At 33.6% G+C, this 23,497-nt stretch overlaps 2 protein-coding genes and 1 non-coding gene across 3 annotated transcripts; 2 read left to right on the top strand and 1 right to left on the bottom strand.

Moving 5' to 3' along the window:
• Nucleotides 1–4,750: 4,750 nt before the first annotated feature.
• Nucleotides 4,751–4,857, top strand: LOC115715441 (small nucleolar RNA R71). Its single transcript, XR_004011312.2, has one exon. It is a non-coding gene; the product is annotated as a small nucleolar RNA R71 (small nucleolar RNA).
• A 3,041-nt stretch (nt 4,858–7,898) lies between these two features.
• LOC115701504 (bifunctional riboflavin kinase/FMN phosphatase) lies at nt 7,899–14,680 on the bottom strand. The gene is made up of 11 exons (XM_030629317.2): nt 14,443–14,680; nt 11,262–11,338; nt 10,946–11,132; nt 10,295–10,425; nt 10,136–10,205; nt 9,932–9,997; nt 8,972–9,126; nt 8,789–8,884; nt 8,522–8,676; nt 8,367–8,450; nt 7,899–8,269 (listed from the first exon to the last, which is right to left on the bottom strand). The coding sequence occupies exons 2-11, from the start codon at nt 11,335–11,337 to the stop codon at nt 8,138–8,140; spliced, it is 1,152 nt and encodes a 383-aa protein (XP_030485177.1). The 5' UTR covers nt 11,338; nt 14,443–14,680; the 3' UTR covers nt 7,899–8,137.
• A 1,435-nt stretch (nt 14,681–16,115) lies between these two features.
• Nucleotides 16,116–22,734, top strand: LOC115701502 (centromere/kinetochore protein zw10 homolog). The gene is made up of 14 exons (XM_030629315.2): nt 16,116–16,923; nt 17,079–17,216; nt 17,424–17,597; nt 17,882–18,040; nt 18,261–18,494; nt 18,574–18,702; nt 19,570–19,662; nt 20,837–20,932; nt 21,185–21,313; nt 21,421–21,498; nt 21,668–21,826; nt 21,942–22,092; nt 22,182–22,264; nt 22,413–22,734. The coding sequence occupies exons 1-14, from the start codon at nt 16,360–16,362 to the stop codon at nt 22,494–22,496; spliced, it is 2,271 nt and encodes a 756-aa protein (XP_030485175.2). The 5' UTR covers nt 16,116–16,359; the 3' UTR covers nt 22,497–22,734.
• Nucleotides 22,735–23,497: the final 763 nt, after the last annotated feature.

The following is a 23,497-nucleotide window of genomic DNA, read 5'->3' as shown; positions in this document are numbered from 1 at the left end:
AAGTGTATGGGCGCTTGGTTATAAGTCGGTTATATGTTTATATATTATGCTTTTCTTACTGAGTTGTCGACTCACAATTATTATTTGCATGTGCAAGTAAGAGGCAGAACTAAACCGAAATGAGTCTAGAACTGGATGAAGGTTTTACATATCAAGACAGGTAGACCTGGAGTGTTCGGGTCTTTAGGACAGTTTAGCCTCACTTTTTGTTGGTCGCTGGGAGACAATTTTTTGTATAAAACATAATTTAAAAATAGTTATAAACTTTTAACAGGATCCTAGAATTATGTAAGTTATGATTATTTATTAATGTTTAAGTTTATGTAAAAGTTTAAATTAATCACGTTTTTAAATAAACTATTTGATTAGCAAAGGTGTGCACATTAATTAAGAAAATTCTCTAGCGCCTAAACTAGTAGGATGTTACAATTGCCTACTTTAAGTACCACGGTTCCTTACTTTTTGAGTTATTAAGATTGAATTTGTCATGCATTTTACTAAAACTGGTATTTCTCCTTTTTTTTTCAGGATTTTTTTTGTGGTACAAGAAGAATGTATGTCAATTGTTGGGGCTATGGATTGGATTATGTTACGAAAAATATGAACAATACGCAAGTGTACGTAATCAAGTAGTAAACTCACACAGGTGAGATCGAACCACAGGGAATTGAACTGAATACCACTAAACTAGATTTATGATTCTATTTGGCAGATAAAAATAATGTTAATAAAGTTTAAAATAAAGATAAACAAGAAAATTAAAGAAAGCAGCAAAGTTGTTTAATCAAGGATGAGAAATTAGGGAAAAGATTCATGTTGATTTAATTACCCAATTGTTAATGCTAATTACTACTCTCTTTCGCAATGTGAATGACATATTATAAAATTAACCTAACTCTTTTCAGATCTTTTAGGACCTAAATTACATGTTATCTAATCATTTCTGAATTAGACTAACATGTAATCAGCATTACGCAATAATCTAATTGTCACAAAGGCTATGTAAATACTTTCGTTTCACATCAAAACCTAGTTTATCCAATTTTAGCATCCTCAATTCTCACTTTTCAGATTTTGAATTGAGATCATAGAGCATGTAAAAGGTGATCAATATTAAACATGTAAATAAACACAAATATAGATAAAGTCAATCAACAATCATCATCTCCCTAAATAGGAGTTTAGTTCATAACATCCATAATCAAATCCATAATTAAAATTGAAGCAGAAAATAGCATAGAAAAATTAAAGAGAAGAGAAAGAACTAGTTGAAGCAATTGATCCGGGTCGCCACAAGCTGCTCTTCTAACCTCCTCCTTTGTTTCTAGGGCTCCAAATCTGAATGAAAATAAATTTTCACGAACTCCCCTCTATTTAAACCAAGTCTAATCTTTAAAATTCGTGAAATTACAAAATTATCCAAAAATCCCGTCACTAGAGCTTCGTCGCGACGAAAGATTTGCCCGTCGCTGCGAAGGCTTAAACAAAATTTTCCAAAACTCTCTGTCAATCCCCGTCACGACGGGATTAGGCAGCAAAATGTCTTGTTTGTTTTTCTTCTCAATTCTTTCACCGCTTGTCCTCAATTCTTGTAAATACTTTCTTTAAACACCCGAGGACCTGAAATAAAAGAATCAAGCGTAAAATAGCCCTAAAACTAGAAACAAAGAGTGAAAACTACCCAAAAATACGACCCGAAACTTAGACTAATTTTAGCCTAACAAATTCCCCCAAACTAGATCTTTACTCGCCCTCGAGTAAAACTAAAAACTAAGACAAAGCAACAACGACGCGACAGATAACTGAGCCTCCAAATAATTAAACTACCACTGCCACCTGTGCAACTTCAATCAATTGACCAACCAGAATTTCAATTCAACTACTCTAGGAATTAACTTGGATGCACAAGTTAGAGAAAATTATGTATGGATGCAAAACACTTCAATTAGAAAAACATATCACACTCATTCTACTCTTACCAACGTTTCGCCAACCGATGTTCAATATGCTTGCATGACCCACCTCTCTCCACTAATGTTGACAACTCCTGCTCGGAATCAAAAGGTCTTTCTCGGTTGAAATATCATGGCTTAGGTGAAAGGTAGGTAAAAGGTCATTTAGGCTCTATTATACCATAAGCAAAACATACCAAACAAACACCCACAATTTTCCATACTTTTATCCCAAAGAAATTTGTAAAAGATTGAGAACTTCCACTTCATGTGCCTACCGTCATGTTTTTTTCTCTTTCTTCTTTTAAATTGATGATTTTTTTTTCCTTCTTTTCTTTTCTTTTTGGTATATTCTTTTTTTTTTCAATGATGAGTAAGACACTTTCACATTACATAATTTCCTCAATCTTCCATTTCTAAAATAGTACCTACTCATAACACTTAATTCCCTCAAACTTATTTAAAAGCTTATGGCATAATAAGGTACATTGGGAATTAAAATAAATAATAGAAACAAATTAGGCTCAATGAAATGGTTAAAATTTTGAAACAGGCTAAGGCTCAACTTTGGTTATACTAAGGACAAATTTTTACAGGTAAGCTTAAAAGGCTCAATCGGTCCAAAAAAAATTGTCTAAATTATTTTCCAAGCAACAATCATCAAGGATTTCGCTTCAAGAGAGTAAGTCACACAAGTTCTATTCCATGTCAAGCAAGCATTCCACCAACCCAAGTAGAACAAAAGTGATAGTATCCAAAAATCAATAATTTACATCTATAGAACAAAAATTTTTCACAAGGCATCCAATTCAATCCAAAGAGTTTATGAATTAAGCACACATTTTATATTTCAATCCATTGCACAAATAAACAACAGCAATTTAATCAATATATCGGCTCAATTATCAACACATGAAAATTTAAAGAAAAAAAAAAGCTAAACTAATTAATTAACTAAAAATAAAGACAGTAAAAACATAAAAACTTTTAAATTCCTCCCCCTAAACTAAAGATTCACATTGTCCCCAATGTGATATAATATTCAAGGTGAGAAGGACTTACCTGAACCCCCATCAGAAGGGGTTTGGCCTCAATACTGCTTCAAATTGGATCAAGTCCACCTCTTGCATCCAATAAGGTCCTTGTACCAAATGAAGAAAATTGACCTCCAATGTTGCTAATTTTAGAGTTTTGCACAAGAGTAAGTTCACTTTTAGAATTACCACACATCAATCTTTTCCAACGACGCCGAATCGTTCAAGTCATTCTTTAGGCTTTGCTCTCTTCTTATCAGCTTTAACAAAAGAACCCTTCACCATCTCAATCTTGCAACAGGTAGGAATGTCGGTTGGGGCAAAAACATTAAAATTGACCTCTCCATCTTGCACTCGCAACTTTAACTCCCCCTTTTGAACATCTATTAATGCTCGGCCCATGGCTAAGAATGGTCTTCCCAAAATAATGGGAATAGTTGAATCTTCCTCCATATCAAGAATTAGGAAATCGGCAGGGAAGATAAACTTACCAACCTTCACCAGTACATCTTCAATTATCCCACAAGGATGAGTCAAAGAACGATCCGCCAGTTGTAAAGTCACTGTTGTGGGCTTTGCTTTTCTCAATCCTAGCCTTTTGAAGACAGACAATGGCATTAGATTAATGCTTGCTCCCAGATCACAAAGAGCTTTAGTTTCCACCGAACCCCCTATAGAGCATGGAATATTGAAACTACCCGGATCTTTAAGCTTGGGCGGTAGTTTCTTCTGCAAAATTGCACTGCACTCCTCAATGAGTGTCATTGTTTCGAATTCTTCCAACTTCCTTTTCTTAGCTAAAATTTCTTTCATGAACTTCAGGTAAGTTGGCATTCGCTCCAAGGCTTCCGCAAATGGAATGTTAATGTGCAGCTTCCTAAATATTTCAAGAAATTTTGAAAACTACTTGTCGAGGTTGTTCTTGTGGAGTCTTTGAGGGTAAGGAATTTTAATATGGTGATCTATGCTGATCGGAGGCGAAGCTTCTTTTGGTGCAAGACCCTCAGCAATCTTCTTTTCCTTTGGTGCCTATGTGTGTGCCTATTGATCCTAAACCCCATCTTCAACTGGTTGCTTGCCACTAGGTCCCTCATAACTCTTTCCACTCCTCAAGGAAATTGCTTGACATTGTTCTTTTTCCTTTGCCTCACTAGTGCTAGGTGAATTTCCTTGAACTTGTTTTGCCACTTGAGTAGCCAATTGTTCCATCTGAGTTTCTAGAGTTTCAATAGAGGCTCTAGTCTCCATCAAGAATTGGAGCAATAAGTCAGCTTGGATATTTAAGCCTCCACTAGGATTTTGTTGTTGCGGCTGCTGTTGGTTTTGTTGGGGTTGATTCTCTGCTAGTAGAACCCCTGTTGCTTGTGCCCATAATTATTATTTTGAGAATAATTCCCAATGGCTTTTGCTTCATCCATTGGCAGACTATTCACATGTACCAGGCATTCCTCATAGGGGTAAGGGCCTCCACAAAGCTCACAAACTACTTGAGCCTGTTTTGCCTGCACAGTTATCAGTTTCGTAAGGGCCTCTACCTAGGCTGTCAGTTTTGTAATAGCATCTACCTCATGCATACCAGCTACCTTCTTCGTTTGACTTCTTTCAGTTGGCCATTGCTGATTATTCATGGCCATCTCTTCTAGCAAATCATATGCCTCGTTTGCACTTTTCCTCATAAATGCCCCGCCAGCTGCGGCATCTATAAGTGTTCTAGTATTACCAATCAGCCCGTTGTAGAAGTTGTGGACCAGCATCCACTTCTCAATACCATGATGCGGACACTTCCTGATGAGATCCTTGAACCTCTCCCAAGCCTCATGGAGAGATTCATTGTTCAGCTGACAGAAATTATTAATTTCTCCTCGCAGCTTAGCAGACTTTGCTGGAGGAAAGAATTTAGACAGAAACTTCGTTGCCAAATCAGTCCATGTTGCTATAGAATTCGGTGGCAAGGAGATCAACCAACTCTTGGCTCACTCTCTCAGCGAGAATGGAAAAAGCCTTAAACGAATGGACTCATCACTAACTCCATTGACTTTGAAAGTCTTACATAACTCCATGAAGTTAGACAAGTGCAGGTCGGGGTCTTCAGAGGGGAGTCCACCAAACTGGACTGATGACTGCACCTTTTGGAGTATGGTTGGCTTTATCTCGAAGTTATTAGCCTCCACTGAAGGTGGTCTTATACAAGACTGAACCCCCGTCAATGTTGGAAGAATGTAGTCTCTCTGACTACGACCGTTTGCCTGATCTTTAATGGCACCTCCATTATTACCGTTGTTGCCGCCATTATTACCGTCATTAGCATTATCAGCCATGACTTCTTCTGTTTCAGCGCTTGCTGAAATTCTTTCTTGCCTTTTGTTTCTTCTATTTATTCTATAGGTCTTTTCGATTTCAGGATCAACCGGCAGTATTACACTTTGTCCTTGACGTCGCATACACCTTTAATTCCTGAAGTAAAATAAGACAATCTAAAAGAAACAGATTAGCAATAAGCAGAAAGAATTAACCAAAGTAGAATTTAATCTAATTTTCGTAATATCAATTTTTAAACAATTCCCCGGCAACAGTACCAAAAACTTGTTACGAAAAATATGAACAATACGCAAGTGTACGTAATCAAGTAGTAAACTCACACAGGTGAGGTCGAACCACAGGGAATTGAACTGAATACCACTAAACTAGATTTATGATTTTATTTGGCAGATAAAAATAATTTTAATAAAGTTTAAAATAAAGATAAACAAGAAAATTAAAGAAAGCAGTAAAGTTGTTTAATCAAGGATGAGAAATTAGGAAAAAGAATCATGTTGATTTAATTATCCAATTGTTAATGCTAATTACTACTCTCTTTCTCAATGTGAATGACAGATTATAAAATTAACCTAACTCTTTTTCAGATCTTTTAGGCCCTAAATTACATGTTATCTAATCATCTATGAATTAGACTAACATGTAATCAGCATTACACAATAATCTAATTGTCACAAAGGCTATGTAAATACTTTCGTTTCACATCAAAACCTAGTTTATCCAATTTTAGCATTCTCAATTCTCACTTTTCAGATTTTGAATTAAGATCATAGAGCATGTAAGAGGTGATCAATCTTAAACATGTAAATAAACATAAATATGGATAAATTTCACAATCAAGAAAGGAGAAATAACAATTATCATTAACTAAAGATAAAGTCAATCAACAATCATCATCTCCCTAAATAGGAGTTTAGTTCATAACATCCATAATCAAATCTATAATTAAAATTGAAACAGAAAATAGCATAGAAAAATTAAAGAGAAGAGAAAGAACTAGTTGAAGCAATTGATCCCGGTCGCCACAAGCTGCTCTTCTAGCCTCCTCCTTTGTTTCTAGGGCTCCAAATCTGAATAAAAATCAATTTTCACGAACTCCCCTCTATTTAAACCAAGTCTAATCTTTAAAATTCGTGAAATTACGAAATTATCCAAAAATCCCGTCATTGGAGCTTCGTCGCGACGAAGGATTTGCCCGTCGCGACGAAGGCTTAAACAAAATTTTCCAAAACTCTCTGCCATTCCCCGTCGCGACGAAGGTTTTTCCCCGTCACGACGGGATTAGGCAGCAAAATGTCTTGTTTGTTTTTCTTCTCAATTCTATCACCGCTTGTCCTCAATTCTTGTAAATACTTTCTTTAAATACCCGAGGACCTGAAACAAAAGAATCAAGCGTAAAATAGCCCTAAAACTAGAAACAAAGAGTGCAAACTAACCGAAAATACGACCCGAAACTTAGACTAATTTTAGCCTAACAGATTATCTCTCCAGGATTTGATATTAACGTTGTCGAATCTAATTGCTTAGCAATTGTATCTGCTTTTAATAATAGACATTCTAATTTCAATGATTTTGGTTCATTGTTAGAGGATATAGTAAGCTTATTTTCCAGATTTTCAAGAGTGTCCCTAGTCCATGTAAGAAGGGTGACCACTATGGCTGCACATGGATTAGTTGTGCATAATCTTCGAATGGATGAACAACTTGTTTAGTTAAATGACTTTCTATTTTTCCTTTAGAATGTATAGTCTTTTAGCCTATATGACATTATTTGATTTTCAATGATATTAATCATTGCGTGCAATATATATATATATATATATAAATATATATTGATCCTCCTTTCTCGAAGAATAAAAAAAAACATATATTTCTCATATATTAAAATAATTATTTTATTATTTATCTCTTTAAATTTTTTAAAGAAAAAAAGCTTTTTTTTTTTTTCAAAATAATTTCATCTTGAACATATAATTTGTTTCATAGTTAACTTTATAAATTTTAATTTCTTTTTTAAATTTTTAAGTTATATTATGTTATTTTATTATTTAAGATACTTTGGTGTTACTCTTAATTTCAATTTAATAGTTTTCTTACCTATTTTTTTTGTTGGTGGCAAAAAAATATAACCTTCTCACATGTTTAAATAATTACCTTAAAAAAATAAATTGCAATGTTGCAATTTCTGAGTTCAAATGATAAATATGTGGTTGAAATTTTTTTTAAACTTAAAATAAAAAATAAAGAAAGAGAAACAAGCAGTACAATATGCCACATTTATTCACATAAAAAAAAATCAAAGCAGTTGATTATATCAGGTAGGAGAGAAAAGAAAATGTAAAAGAAAAAACAAGAGAGCAGAGAAAGAAAAAAATCTGATCAATTTTAATTTCAATGCGCGTTTAGTAGTATTTGAAATAATATATAGTTTAAGATAATTTCATAAATAATTTGCAATTTACGTTAACATGTGTAATGTTTTTTTTTTTTAATACGGCCCTATTTTCGTTGTTTTAATACGGCTCATACAAAATTATAACTAATTACAACTTCAAAATCATTACAATTTTTAACTTTACGATGTTGGAGCTGATTCTTTTTATTCTTTTCCGCTAAAATAAATCTTATTATTCTTATAAGGATGTTTCGTATAGAATGTTATTTTCCAAGGGAAGAATTATTTTTCTGAAAATAAAGAAAAATGCATATCATTGTAGAATAAATAGTTTGCTTTTAACAACCAATGGTGAGTGGGGATGGAAATTGAGATGAGACTAGATCAACTATTATTTGGGTGATGAGACCTTTTAAGTTCTAAATTGATGAGTATGTAGTTCAGGCCTCTGAACTTATCAAGTATGGGTCATCCTTGAATTTTGAGTACAATGGAAGATCAAGAGCTCTTTCTGCAATTTTCCTGTCCTCGTGAATCTTTGCTATCAAGCTGTCGAGGGTTGAAAAGTTTGCCTGTTTCATATCACCATCAAACATTTGGTCCTTTTTTTTTTCAAGTTTACAATCAATATTAAGCAGGGAATAAAATAAACTTCTTACAGACTCGTACCTCGGGACGAATGTAGCCAACTATAACAAGTCGCAAATCCTCGCCGTAAAAATCTTCATCAAAGTCATGTAGCAACCATGGCTCCTGCATTGAAAATATAATTAATTAATGGAGGAAAAGAAAAAGTTCAAGCGGGGCTACAGAATTGGACTCACAATAGTCTTTTCAGTGTTGTTGAAATATGGATTCCAACCAATACTCATGACCATTTTGTAAACCATACGACGATCTGATAATCCAGCCCAACCAAAATATACCCCTGCAGGATGTTCTGATACGAGAGCTGCACATCCATCTGTGGATAAATTAGCTGAAAAAGAAAAAACATGGAACTGCACTGATCAGAATGACAGATAAAAATATTTAAGCAAGTATTTGGTAGCACGAAATTTTTAGACAAAAGAAATGTAGCGAGCCTTTACCAGTAGGGATTCCAAGCACTTTTGAGCCACGCCCGAAACCCTTGATTACAGGACCACCAATGTGCCAAGGTGTCAACGGCAAAGTATCTTCTACCCCTGCAGAAAAGGAAAAAGGCAATTAATGAGAAATAGTTTTTACAGAGAAAATGAGCAATCAGAGTTGATATAAGATAAAGATTTTACAATCTTGGAATGGAGGGAGGCCCCACTTTTCAGGTCGAAAATCAAGTAAGGAATTGATCACCTCATCCGCTGCAGTAAAAGAGTTGGATTGCTTTGGAAGGGAGGGTACAACCACCACTTCCATTCCAGCAGCCTTACCAGCTGTGACACCTGGTCTGAGATAACAAAAGGTACATACACATGAGTCCTTGCTTATGGTGGAGGAAAACCATTGTTTCAAAAGATCTAGAGAAAACCTGTTAGAAGTGAAAACAAAACACTCTACTGACTCAAAAGCTAAAAGCATGGGTCTCCTAAGTTACTAACTTCCACAAAGCAGCACACATGAAGACTAGTACAGTAGGCTTTCCCATTCACTACACAGATCTTCAAAATCTTTTGTTTAATTAATTGATGTAGCAACCCAGAACTTAAGTTTCTCCCACAAAGCTGTCTTGCTATAACAGATAAGTTTGTTTGGACCTCTTATTTTTCTTCTCTACAAACTAAAAAACACTAGTCTATTATTAATCAGGGCCGACCTAGACTTAGGTGAGGTTGGCCTAGGCCCATGCCTAAAACCCCCACCCATACTTTAAAATTAATTTGCAAAAATATAGCTTATAGAACTATATTGAAAAATGCTACAAGTGTTTTTAAAGACCGGCCCTGTTATTAATATAGAGAACAATCTACTCCAATCTTGAGTACAAAAACGAACAACCCAAAACTAACAAAAACAGGAAAATAGAAACAATTTGGACCTTCATGTTGTGAAAATTGAAGATTATGCAACAAAAGAAAAGCACCATATTGGTCATAGAGGAATTAAACTTCTGACTGATTACAGCCAAAATTGCAAAAGTTGAACAGTAGAGATAGAGAAGGCCTGTGACAAGGCACATGGTTATTCTTAAATATTATGTAGAAAAAGATAAAATGAATTCAAAATTTGACAGAACTATAAGTCAATTGACATACAGAGAATCTTCAATGACAAGGCAGCCGGAAGGTTCAGCATTTAGCCGTTTAGCTGCTTCAAGATACCTTCAATAGCAAAACTACAAATTAAACTTCCATACACTATGATATTGAATCTTCCAAAAAAAAAAAAAAAAATCTTCAGTGCTATATAACCATTAAAGAAAAGTCAAAAGCTATGAAAAGAATATTGCTGCAACTAACATTTCAGGGGAAGGCTTCCCTGCACTCACTTCATCACCACCAATGATGACAGAAAAGGATTCCTTCCAACCTACATGTAAGTTGAAGATATCAAACAAAATACCTTTCCACCAGAGGCAAAAGAAACAAACTTATACTAAGGTTTTTGAGAATGAATACCATGATGAAAGGAAATTTTAGTTTCTATGCTCTCTCTTGGAGAGTTTGAAGCCAATGCCAATGGCACTTCATGACTTCTCAGATGTTTAATCAACCTATCCGCACCAGGAAGAGCTTTAATATTGCACCAGCTGCAATCACAGTCATAAACATCACATACACCACCAATTTCAGCATACATAAAATTAAGTCGTTGCTGTAATTTATCAATAAATGTGCATTTGTTACACCGCATTATATTGAGTTGTATTGTGTAACACATTTTTATATCATCACAAGTCAATAACAAATATAATACTATATAATACAACATAATACAACAACGGGTACGAAAGTGCCCTCATTGTTTCAGAGTCATTAGATAACAAATTAACAATAAAACAAATATGCAAGGTCAACCACTTGAGGCTAGCTCAAGTGGCCATAGGAGGGTGCGTCTGTATTGGAGGTCCTGGGTTCAAGTCTCAAGTTATGCATAGTTGTAATATATAAACGCTTAAATCAAAAAAAAAATATATATATATATATATATACATATATGCAAGGTCAAACGTTGGTAATAGGAAGTGCTAATAGATTTCCTTGAGCACAAATATATGTATGCAGAAGGCACAGACAAATGAATGGAGAATAAGTTGAAATAAGTTTTACTGATTGGAGAACATAGGTGTGATATCAGAAATTAATTCAGTTGCTGAACAAGGAAGCTCATAATCTTCAACAATGGCAACAGCAGATTCAAAAGGTGTCTTTCCAACTATTTTCTTAGCCTCCCTACCATCCCATTGCTTTCCATACTTAACCAGAAAAATTCTCAAAACCTCACTCACAATGCCGTCTGCATTTTAATGTAAGAAAAGGAAAACAACACATTCAAGTAATAAATAACAAGCATTAATTGAATTATTATGCAATTAAGTCTTCATAACAAACGAGATGAAAACAATTTTTAGAGCAGAAAGTTGACCTGTATTTAGAAGTGTACCATCCAAATCAAGGAGAACACATTTTGCTAGTTTCTTTAAAGGGTTGACAGCCGACATCCTAACAAAAGACCATGCATCACATATGTCAATTAGTGAAGGGTATACTAGCAAAGATGTAAAGAGGACAATTATTATTTTATTTGGTATCTGAAAAGGAGAAAACATATTTAAGATTGATAGAGAATACAGCCGTGTATCCGTCTCTAATTTGAAAGCATGTATTTTCTAATGAATAAGGAATAAAATCTGGAATCCACTCCTTCACAATTAAAAGAAAGGCAGAGAGAGGGAGGAAGACTGAGCAACTGAAGTTTTTTTAATTTTCAAAATGATTATAAAGTTTTCATTATGCAAGAACTGATGAAAACAACTTTTGTTTAGTACTACCTGCTATATAGTTCTGAAACTACTAACTAATATAAGTTATGGTCTAAGAACTAAGAATTTTGTTGGTGGGATGAGACCTAAATTAGTAGACTTTGATTAGTTCATATCATAGTATTACTAGAACTAGAAGCACCAATTTGTAATCCATACACACATAGAAAAAGTGGAAAAGAAAACATATAAAACAGAGAGGAATATATTCTTTAATGGGACAAGGGAAACTTTAAAACAAAATAAAAAGGCTATAACTCATTTTCCTCCACACAAATTACGAAACTTTCTCAGCACAAACACTCTAAACACACAAAATGCAGAGGTACAAAAATGTTTTTCAAACTATTCCATTATACAGAAACACCATTCAAAAAGAATTGTACAATCAGTGATCAAGAACGTATCAAAATTATACATAACTGTTCTGATTTCCTTCTCCATTAATTAGCACGAAGCTTTGGTATAGCACTCTCAAATTAATTTTGAACCTTTGAAAACCTTACAACCATATGCAGACACATTATAGCCATCTGAACTTCTAATCAACATTTAAGTTAATTAATCCAAAATCAAAGATATAACCAAAAATCTGAATAAAGAAGAAGGGGGAAATGGGTATTTTGCATACATCAAACAGATTTCATAATTTTAAAACTAATAGAGAACCCTTAATAAACGAGAGTTTACCCCCCACAACTTGCCATACTAGCTTTGGGGAATTGGCATGTTTCCTTGTATTCTTAAATCATTTCAGATTGAAAGATTGGTGGGAGAAACACACACTTCCATTGTGTGTTGTATTTGTATTGGAATTTTTCCATGACTATTCTTTAATGCATAAGCATCCTTTTCTTTTTCTTATTTCCTCTTTTTTTTCTTCTAATAACTTGCCATACTAACTTTTGTTTTTTATCTTATTACTCATTCTATAAATAATACCTCCTAAACAAAACAACATGCAGTGTGATTGAAAAGGCAATAGCCCAATATATATATCTATATATATATATAGAGAGAGAGAGATAGATATATATGTATAAACAAACAAATATATCATAATAAACTAATTAGAAAGAATGACAAAACATGAAAAATAACAAGTGATTGAGTATGTAAAGCAATATAAATAAAATTAAATAGATGCCTTTGTTAAAAAGAAGCAAGAGCTCTGCAATATATGAATTTGGATGGTGAGAGGAGCTAAGTTCGTTTTGATATAACCAAGGCTATATACCTATGGTTGGAAAAATTGAAGAACAATATTTCATTATGTGATTTTTCTTTAGGTAATAGATAATGAAAACAAACAATGAAATTCAAGTCTTTAATGTATTTGAAAGTTACACTTATACTTACAAACATATCATAATAAATTAATTACAAAAATGAATGGAAAAACTTCACTGTAAACATAAAAGATACACATGCCTTCACTATACAACCTTACACCTATAGAAATCATCAAATCCAAAATTTTGGGCCTGCGATTAGCAACAAAACAATGGCTTGCTTGCTTCTCAATTTTTATTAGGAAATAGGACAATTGGCTCTATGATAGAATTAAATAGGAATTTCTAGCTATTTGAGGGATATAAGTAGAGGAAGAGAGATTAGTAGGGTTGTGGAATTATTTTGTAATTGTAGGAATTCATTAGAATTCATTGGGAGGCTTAAGGGATCCTCAAATTTCTCCTTCTATCTTGAATTTTCTGTGTTTGAGTATCAATAGAGAAGGCTTAATAGCCATTTTCAGATCTGAGTTCCTATCAATTTCATGTTTAATTGAGCAAAAAGCACCAAACAATGAGCCATAATATTACAACAAGTAGAGCATCTATATTTAAATTATGAAAGATTTATATTAGTTGTAAAGTTTAATATGCCCAATTTCTCAAAAGTGAAATTAGATGTATCATCTCAAATCACAATTGTAATATAGAAACCAGTGAGCAGTAAATAAGCTTGCAATAAATGTCAGAATTAGACAAGCACAAACCTTTATTGGTGGAATGTGAAGTGATAAGAACTTAATAATACAAAACATAGCACAACACAACAAATGGAGCCATTGATAGAATTTTATATGTGTGGGTGTTTATATTTATGTTGTTCAGTTGTTGCATCCCCCAAAGATTCTCATTTTGTCAATTCAGCGAACACCTTAGCCACATTATTTTACCAAAAGTTGACTACATCATATATTGAATATACAAAGATTAACCCATTAAGGAGTTTCCCTTGACAGTGTTAAAATTATCATGTGTATACATTTTAATAGAGTCACCACTCATACATCTTTTTTCATTTTTTACATGCTATAAAATCAATAATAAGGCCAAAAGAATCCATAATTTGAAAATGCACTACTACTACTGCCATGACCAGAGGCAAAGCAAGAACCCCAAATAACTTTTTTCCTTAATGATGGTAATGATAACAAAATTAATAAAACTAAGCTTCCTCCTGACTCGAATGTCTACAAAATACATATCATCATATATAATACTGAACCTATAGATAGTAGGTGATTAATTAAAATGTTATCAAAATCCCCAAGTAAAATACTATCCTTACCTTACTATCTTACAAACGAAACAGTCAGAAACCCATTTCACTGGACAACAAAGCATTCTTAATTCTCAAATTCTTCCACTAATAATCCCTTAATTAGGTTCAGCTCATAAAATATTTTATACTTATCATATAGAAAAAACACACAAAGAAAAAATTGAATCACTAAATTATAGAAACTACACAGAAAGACGAAGATATTGAATTCACCTGTGGGAGCTTGAAGCTTGTCACCCGTAGCCGTCGTTGACGAGATTGAGTCTTAGGTGTGGGAGTCGTCAGTGGGCTGCTGAAGGAAAGGGAGACATGGAGACAGAGTCACAGACAGAGAGAGAGATCGAGAGAGGGTGGGAACTGGGACGGAGACGTCCGCGGGGCTGGCACTGAGTGAGAGGAAATGACGACTGCGGTCTCGAGTTTTTTTAAAAAAAAATGTTATTTCATAGGAAAATTGAGAAAAAGGTTTAAAAATATGAGAAAATAAAATTCAAATTCAGATTCTAATTGGTTTCAAATTCAAATTCAGATTCTAAGGGTCTGATTGGTTTCTAATTTGAATCCAATCTTTTAAATTTGAAAACATAAAATCTGTGGGCCCCATGTAAATCATTGATTGGTACCCTATTTTTGAAAATAAAATTCAAATTCAGATTCTAATTTATAAAAGTAAAAATGAAAACACCAAAATAGAGTTTTCTTTGTTTTGAGATACTCTATCCAAAAACTCTAAAAACATTTTCTCTCTTCTCCATCAGCTGCCGCCTCCTTCTCCATCCACTGCAACGCCTCCTTCTCCATCAGCTGCTACACGCCTCCTTCTCATCTTCTTCTTCTTCGATTCTCACAGTGATCTACTCCGAAATACAAGGTATACTCTTCTTCTTCTCATCTTCTTTTTAGGTGTATATTTACTTTGCCATTTTAGATTTTTTTTTTCTGCTATGCCTCTCAAAGAAGAGAACTTTTTCTCATAAATCAAAAGCACAGAAAGAAAAAAGCTCTAAAAATCAAAAAGCTTTTCTGTGATTTTGGAAAAAAGAAAAAAAGAAAAACTTGGAAGTAGAAATAAAATCTATTTGAAAGATGAGAAAGGATTTATTTATGAAGAGAGAAAAATAAATAAAAGAAAAAGTAAAGAAAGAAAAAGAGAATGTGAAGAGAAATGGTGGTAATAATTGAAGTATATTAATATGTGTTTGTGAGAATGTGAGTGTCAAAGTCTTTGAATCAAACTTATTTTACACAACAATACAGCTATCTAATAGGCGGTTTGGTTAGGACCAATTTAATAAAAATATATTGAGAAAAAAAAAATAAAGATGACTACTTTTATTGCTTATAAGTGAAGATGGAATATATATAGAGATATATATATATACATAAATATAAGTGAAAATGATTTGTGGAGAGAATGTATAAGGATATATTGCTTAGGGATGATAATGTAGAAAATGTGAGAAATGTAAGTATCAATTCAACATTATGTCTTTTTTTTTTTTTTTATATAGTTGGATAATTAGATCAATCATATATATGAACATATATATATATATATTTATTTTATTGTAAACACACAATAAATAGACATTTTTTGGGGGTTTGTTATCATATATTACTATTTAAAATTAAACTGTTTTCAAATTCAGTTAAACCAATCACATATTCTGAATTTGTTATATTTTCAAATTCTGTACCAATCACAGATTTATAATTTTAAAATTCAAAAACAGTTTACAAATACTGAACCAATCATATTTTCAGAAACATATTTTCAGTCACAGTTTTCAGATTTTCATTTCAGAATCACAGTTTTTAAAAATACAGTTTTCAAATACTGAACCAATCAGCCCCTAAAGGTACTTTGGGTAACCAAATAGCTAACTAGTTACCATATTTTTTATTTTATTTTGTTTTTTTAATTTTCCAATATTAACACCCTCTCGTGCGATGACATAAAACTTGGGCTTTATATTTGGTAAGAGGGTCCTAAAAAGTGAATCAGACTCAGTGGCCATTGTTACCCAACAGCCTCGTCATCATCATAAACTATACTCTGAACCGTGAACAGCTTTTCCATCTTCATCTTCTCCGTCTTTCCGGCAGCTGGAGCCGTCGGATCATCCGAAAATGGACGCCCTCTTTGACTCAATCAACGTTCGTGATCTCCTATCCGCGCACGACCTCAGTGACCCCACCACACCGCTCTCAGCACCCGATCTCCGCCTCCTCATACAGCGTCTCGAATCTCACTCCCTCCAAATCAAGGCCAAAATCCAGTCTTACATCATCTCTCACCACCAGGATTTCTCTAACCTCTTCTCCATTTCCAATGACGCCGTTTCCCGCTCCGACCGAATCTCCGGCGATGTCTCCAACCTCCTCAGTACCATTTCCGACCGCCCGATCGATGCCGAGATTTCCGACACCGTCAAGGAAATGAATGCGAAGATGCAGCAAGTTAGGGCGAAGAGGGAGTTGTTGGATTTGGTGAAGGTGATCGTAGAAATCAACGAGAAATTGATGGCTGCAAAGGAGGCCTTGAGGTGTAAGCGGTTGAGATTTGCCGCCGAGGAACTCAGGGACCTGAAGAAAGCTCTCGGGACCTGTAATGGTGGTGATCATCAAGTAGACGAGGGAGAGCCCGTGGTGTACGGATTGTTGAGGAAAGAGTGGTATGATTGCTTCGATGAGGTACAGGAGAATGGTAGAATGGAAATTGAGTTTCATTCTTTGGAAATCGTATTGCGTTTCTGTTTCTAATTTGATGTTCATATTTATTTGCTCTTGGTGATTTTTATTTGAGTTTCTGATTGTGTTTTTTAGAGGAATTCGATTTCGGTTTGTAGATTCAAGAGGTTCTTTTGAAGTTCATGGCAAAGGCGGTGCGGTTTGATCAGGAATCGAATGCAGTTCGAGTGGAATATTTTCTTAGTGACGGCGGAATTGATAGAGTTGAGCTCCGTACAGTTCTGGAGGCTTTAGACGTAAGTTAACCACAATGCCATAATTTTTATCACCCATTACTCAGTGAAAATTAATGATTTAAAGCATGGGAATCTTGTGTGTAGTAGAACATTGTGTTACGGATATGAGATTTGATTGTGTAAACTATGTAACTATGGTATGTTTGGATTCAATGTGTCAATTGGATTTAGTGGTGAAAATTACTTTGTGGTTTACTTTTTTGATAGGTAATTGGAATTTTGGACTATGGGCTGGCAAAAGTAGCCGATTTGTTGATCAAATATGTCATCTCTCCGGCTGTAAATTACAAATCGCCTGTTTCATTTATAGAAGAATTGGTTCAAGACTCTGAGGAACTGACGGGAGCGATATTAAAGATAGTTCCGTTAAGTGTTTCGAAGGTAGACTGCTCTTTTTTTTTCTAAGCTTTTGATTGATTGCTTGAATATATTGGCTAGCATAATGTGTATTTTTCTAAAGATATATTTATGGGGGGGCTTTAACTCTGGACCATTCATTCACTTACTCAAGCATCCGAGCCAGCTGCAAGTACTTAGTTCTGTGGTTAGATTGAATAGAAGGAAAATCTTCAATTGTAGCTTATCTATTTGAAAGTGGTTGTGTAACCATTATGCTTGTTGTGAGTTTTGGGTGTTCTACTGAAATATTTTTTGCCAATCTTCAGGTTGAGAATGAGGGGGAGACTATTTATTCAGGAATTATTCAGACTATCAAGTTTGTCTGCAAAAGTATATGCTTAGGAAATGGATCTTGGATACAAAGTTTTGGGAGATTGACATGGCCAAGGATTTCAAATTTGATTATTTCAAATTTTCTTTCTAAGGTTTGTCTTCATAATTGGGTTTTATGATGTCTAGAATCTTAGTTTATGTTCCCATTCTTAATGACAAATTATTATTTTCTTAGGCATTCCAATATGTTGGTCCTATAACAGGAACTTTGATGGTTCTCTTTGTTTGGATATTTTCAAGATAAGAGAAATGCATATTTTTGTGGTGCAAGTTCCATGAGTCGAGTACCTTAAGTTTCATTTCTTGTTTCAGGTTGTCCCCCAAGATGATTCAAAACTTGCTGACTTTCAGAAGATCATTGAACACACTTCTGAATTTGAAAATGCTTTAAAGGAAATCACATATATTTCAAAATCTGATAACAAGGATAACAGATTGTGCGATTATGCAGAGAATGTTGAGGTTCACTTTGCATCTAGAAAGAAAACAGAAATCTTGGCGAATGCTAGAAAGTTGCTTCTGCGATGTGATTTTTCCATACCTCAAGTGAGTATTTAGGATCAACATCACTACTTCTGTTGTTATCTTCATAATGCTAGCTTTAGACCAATGGAATTTGCTGCAGGAGTATGCAAAAAATGATAGGGTGGCTGTCAACACTTCTGAACATGTGCAATTGCTGTTCCTCTCAGAAAGGTGTGTGGTATCTAAAGCTGCTCTTCAGCTGATGGAGCTTGTGCATCAGACACTTAAGGTGTGGATTACAGAATGAACCTGCCCATTTTATTAGCATATAGTTGATTGGCCTGCCCTGCTAAATATTGTGATGTTTGTTTACTCAGCCTAGCATGAGCACGAGCTTCTATAATTGTTTTGCTTATTTGGAGTTTGATTGTGTATCATATGGCATTATTTTGTTAGTCTAGTTGAAAGTAATATCCCATATCAGATGATTTTTGAGATAACTGAAGCTTATGTTTATTCAAATAATGGAAATGGAGTGGGGTTTTGTTGCATGCATGATTGCAGCAACTGTCTATAATTCCGCTCTATAAGTAGGATGAATAAGATACTTATTTCAGAGAAGCCTATCATTGTAGTTACTGAGTAATATTTGAATTAAAAAAAAAAACTGTAATTACTCATCAAGGAGTCTTTCAGCCATGCTGGAAATTTTGAAAAAGGGTGATACCTGGGATCTATAGTTGGAGATGACTAGAATTGTGTCATGAAGTAGGATATTGCATTGTTCTTCTATAATGAAAAGACTTATGGAACATACATACGATGAATGAACACATTGTAACAGCATTTGAGGGATAAGTTGCGGAGAGCATTAGAAGTAATAAGAGGCTTCTTAAAATAGTGTTTTTATAAGCATATTGAATTGATAATTATTTAAAATTAGACAACCTGAATACATGAAGGTATGATAATGCCATTTGTCTTACAGGCTAGGCTGATAGCATTAACTTTACTACATTAGTTAGGATGCTCTGATGTAAGAAATATAAGTAAGGATTATATTTTATGTTTCTTCATGTCAATGCAAATTTTAATGGAATAAATCACTAAGCATAATTATTTTTCTGAAGAGTGTTTTGATTAATCCCATGGGCAGGATGTTTGTTTGTCGTCAACCAAAGTCGCTTTGGAATTCTACCATGCTGCTAGGGATGTTATACTTCTTTATGAAGTTGTTATACCAGTCAAGGTTAGTTTGTGGAACTCACTAACTGTACCTGCTAAATATTTGTTCCCTGTTCAGACTTTGGGTAGGACGATGGACAGAATTACTAGCTTGCATATGCGTTTTCAATGATAATAAGAGGTTCTTTGAGTCCACAGTTTACAGACTGTGTTAATGCGGTCTGATAGTTGTGATTATATTTCCTTTTATAATGTCAGCTTCTTTTGGGATATTTGCGGCAAGTGAATTATAATGTTTGTAGCGCTTCAGTACTCATGTTATTTTTTAGCGGCAAAAGCACCAGGAATTTATATATTTAGCACTTATGTACCCGCGTTATATTTTTGACGGAGAAAATACCTTAATTATTATGTTTGCAGTATTTTAGTGCTTAAGTTATTTTTCTTTTTTTGGCAGCAAAAGTACCAAGTTATAAGCAAATTCGATATCACATAGGCAAACTTAATACCAAAAAAATAACTTCGATACTTTAGTGCTACGAACGTACTAATAATATGGTTACTTCTGCCGCCAAATAAATAATTTGGGTACCTAATAATTTTGGTACTTTCGCTACCAAAAAGATAACTTGGATACTCAAGTGCTACAAACCCAATAACTTAGGTATTTTTGCCACAATTACCATATTCCTGTTTCAATCTCTTAATGATGGATTCAATTAACTGTAGATGTTCTAATAATGTAGAACATATCTAGCAGATAGTGATAAAAGTTGAGAGGTTACTTCCATTAGTTTCTAAATTGCTGTAGCTGACGTTGTATGATCCAGTGAATAAGATGTTGTCAGTTATTATATGGCTTTCTTCCCATTCCTTTATTATGGACATCTCAACAACAGCTTTTTTGAAGACAGCTGACAGTCTTATCAAGAAGAAAGAAAGAAAAGAAATGAACACCTCATTAGTGGTTAGAAATGAGGTCATTTGATTGCTGTTAGATTGTTGATGACCTTCTAATGACTCCAGTTTCTCAAAGTTGTAATTTAATCTAAACTGCAAGTTTTTATATATTTCTGGGCAAGTCTCACATAGTATTATTTTTTTATAGTTTATAAATCCTTCTCTCATTGTTAGAGCTAGATTTACCGTGGCGATCTCATAGTTTTTCTGCTTTAACAACTACAGTTTAGCATATTGAATAATGGTTATAGTGTAACCTTCTTGTTTGACTTCTGAAGCTAGAAAGACAGCTTGATGGCATCAACCAGGTAGCTGTTCTCATGCATAATGATTGCCTATATCTATCACAGGAGATTCTTGGGCTTGCATATGAGGTATTTACTTTCATGTTTGACAGTGTATGATCTTGGAGTCTTTCACCTTGCTCATTCATCCATGCACTCTTATTTATTGTATGTAACTATTTAATGAAGCTGCGCAACAGATGCTAATATAATGTTGGATTCACGGTTAACTATTTTTATGGAGTTCAATTTTTTGACCTGTCTAGATTTGTGGATGCAATCTTAAATAAATTTATTGAATCCAATTTATGTGTTTCTTTTTTTTTTATTTTATTTTGCCAGTATCGCCCAGATTTCCCATGTTCAATCAAGGAACATGCCGTGTTTGTTGATTTATCTCCAAGATTTCATGTAATGGCAGAGCAGATACTGCAGAGACAAATTCAATTAGTTATTTATAATTTGAAAGAGGTGAAGTCATATTGAAATGTACTAATAAAAGTTGTATAACCGATCAGGTTGTCTGTTTTGACATCTTCTGTGATAGGCCACTGAATGATTTATTGTATTTATTTTAGGCTATAGACAGTGCTGATGGATTTCAGAACACCCATTTGAATCACGCATATGAATCTTCAAAATTTAGCATCGATCAGGTAGCGTGACCACCTTAAATTTTATAGATATTTATTTATCATTTGATTATTCTTGCATTGGCATTCTCGTTCTTTTCCTCACTGAGTTTATTTTTTTTTTCTTTTTTTGCTGAATCTCTCAGTGAGTTTTTGCTGATGGTGTTAATGTGGATATAATATGTTTGACCAGGTTATTTTCATTCTTGAGAAAGTGCATATTATATGGGAACCACTCTTGATGCCTTCGACATACAGGAGAAGCATGTCTATGGTTCTAGAGTCGGTATTTTCTAGAATTACAAGAGACATACTACTTATCGATGACATGGCAGCAGAGGAAACATTACAGGTATAGTTTTATAAAAAACTATCATTATACTTGCAATTTTATTTATTTATTTTTTTGGCTTGAAATAATGTCTATATTTCATTCTATCTAATTTCTTCTGATACTCTGTTCATAGCTTCAAAGATTAATTCATTTGATGCTGGAAAATCTATCTTCTCTATTGGCGTCCTTGGCCGCTATCAACCAAACAGAGAATTTACAAGAGTGCATGACACAGACACTTGATGATCTCATTCCATCATTATGCAAGATGCGTAGATTAGCAGGCATGCTTTTCTCTAGAGTTTCCCTATATAAAAAAAAAAGAAAAAATTCATGTTATGATAACCTAATGTTTGTTTTCGCTTCTGTACAGAATTATTAGACATGCCTCTAAAATCCATTACAGCAGCTTGGGAAAGTGGAGATTTGCTGAGCAGTGGTTTTACAATCAAAGAGGTATGGCTATACGGATCTAAGCACATAATTTTCTTACATACAATATTTTGTAATTTATTTTTCTGTTGAAATTTTCTTATTATTTGGTTTTAATACTTTAATTCCATTGGCTTTTTCGCTTATATTATTTCATTCTGTTTGTTTTTAGGTTCAAGACTTTATCAAAGCCATATTTGCGGATTCACCTCTGAGGAAAGAATGTTTGTGGAGATTAGAAAATGCTAGTTTCTAGAAGCTTTGATCAATTTATCTTTATTAAAACATAGAAAAGAAAGAGAAAGGGGCAGAAACTATATGGCTGTGAAGCTGATTCATGGATGTGCCGACTAACTTAGATTATTGTTTCTGACATAAGATAGTGTTTTGTATTTTGATAAAACTTAAATGTGTAAAGTGGAGAAAGTAGGGTACAACAAGTTTCAACTAATTGTTATTGGTAAGATTCTGTTATATTAGTTTTGGTTAATTTAGGGTGTGTTGTGTTATACTTTTTTAATTAGAATTTAGAAAACTAGATAAAAATAAATTGTTTTCACTTTCTAATTTTTATCAAAATTTGAAAATAAAAACAAGTCAATTTCAAAAATAAATAAATAAATAAATAGGTTGTGTTTTGTAAAAGTTACTAATTGAATTTTTTGTTTGTTATATGATAAATGGATTTTGTATTTTTTTTTCAAATGGTACAAATAAGATTTTGAACTAATTTTTTATTGAAATAAAACTTAATAAGAATTCGATTTAGAGATGTTATAATAAAATTGGTTATATTTTTTGTATCTATTCGTGTTAAGAATTGTATTTAACTTGGTTATATTAAAAAAAAATGTTAAAAATTGAGCTCAAGGTCTTATTTTTACTATTTTGAAAAATATAGGATCCATTTTGTCATAAATAGAGGGTTAACTTTTACAAAATAAAGGGTCTAAAATAGTGTTTACCTTTTTTTTTTTTAATTGTAGTCTTTGTATTTCTTTCCTCAATATTTTAAACTTTGATCTCGACTTTGGACCCCACTTAAACCCGAATTTCGACCCTGGGCTCGACCTGAATCTCGGACCTATTTCCTTAGTAATATATATTATATGTCAACTAACAACTAGTATATACATTTGTTCTCTTCTATTCATCTTACAATTAGGGGTGTTCTAAACCAATCTGTAAAGTGGGGATATACGCATTTCGGCAGATTAGATTGAATTAAAAAAATTTAAAATCTGCACTTGTGCTGAT

Source organism: Cannabis sativa, chromosome 8 (genome assembly GCF_029168945.1).
Source record: "Cannabis sativa cultivar Pink pepper isolate KNU-18-1 chromosome 8, ASM2916894v1, whole genome shotgun sequence".
Taxonomy (NCBI): Eukaryota; Viridiplantae; Streptophyta; class Magnoliopsida; order Rosales; family Cannabaceae; genus Cannabis; species Cannabis sativa.
The sequence above is the reverse complement of the archived record's forward strand: the minus strand, read 5'-3'. Positions and strand labels throughout refer to the sequence as shown.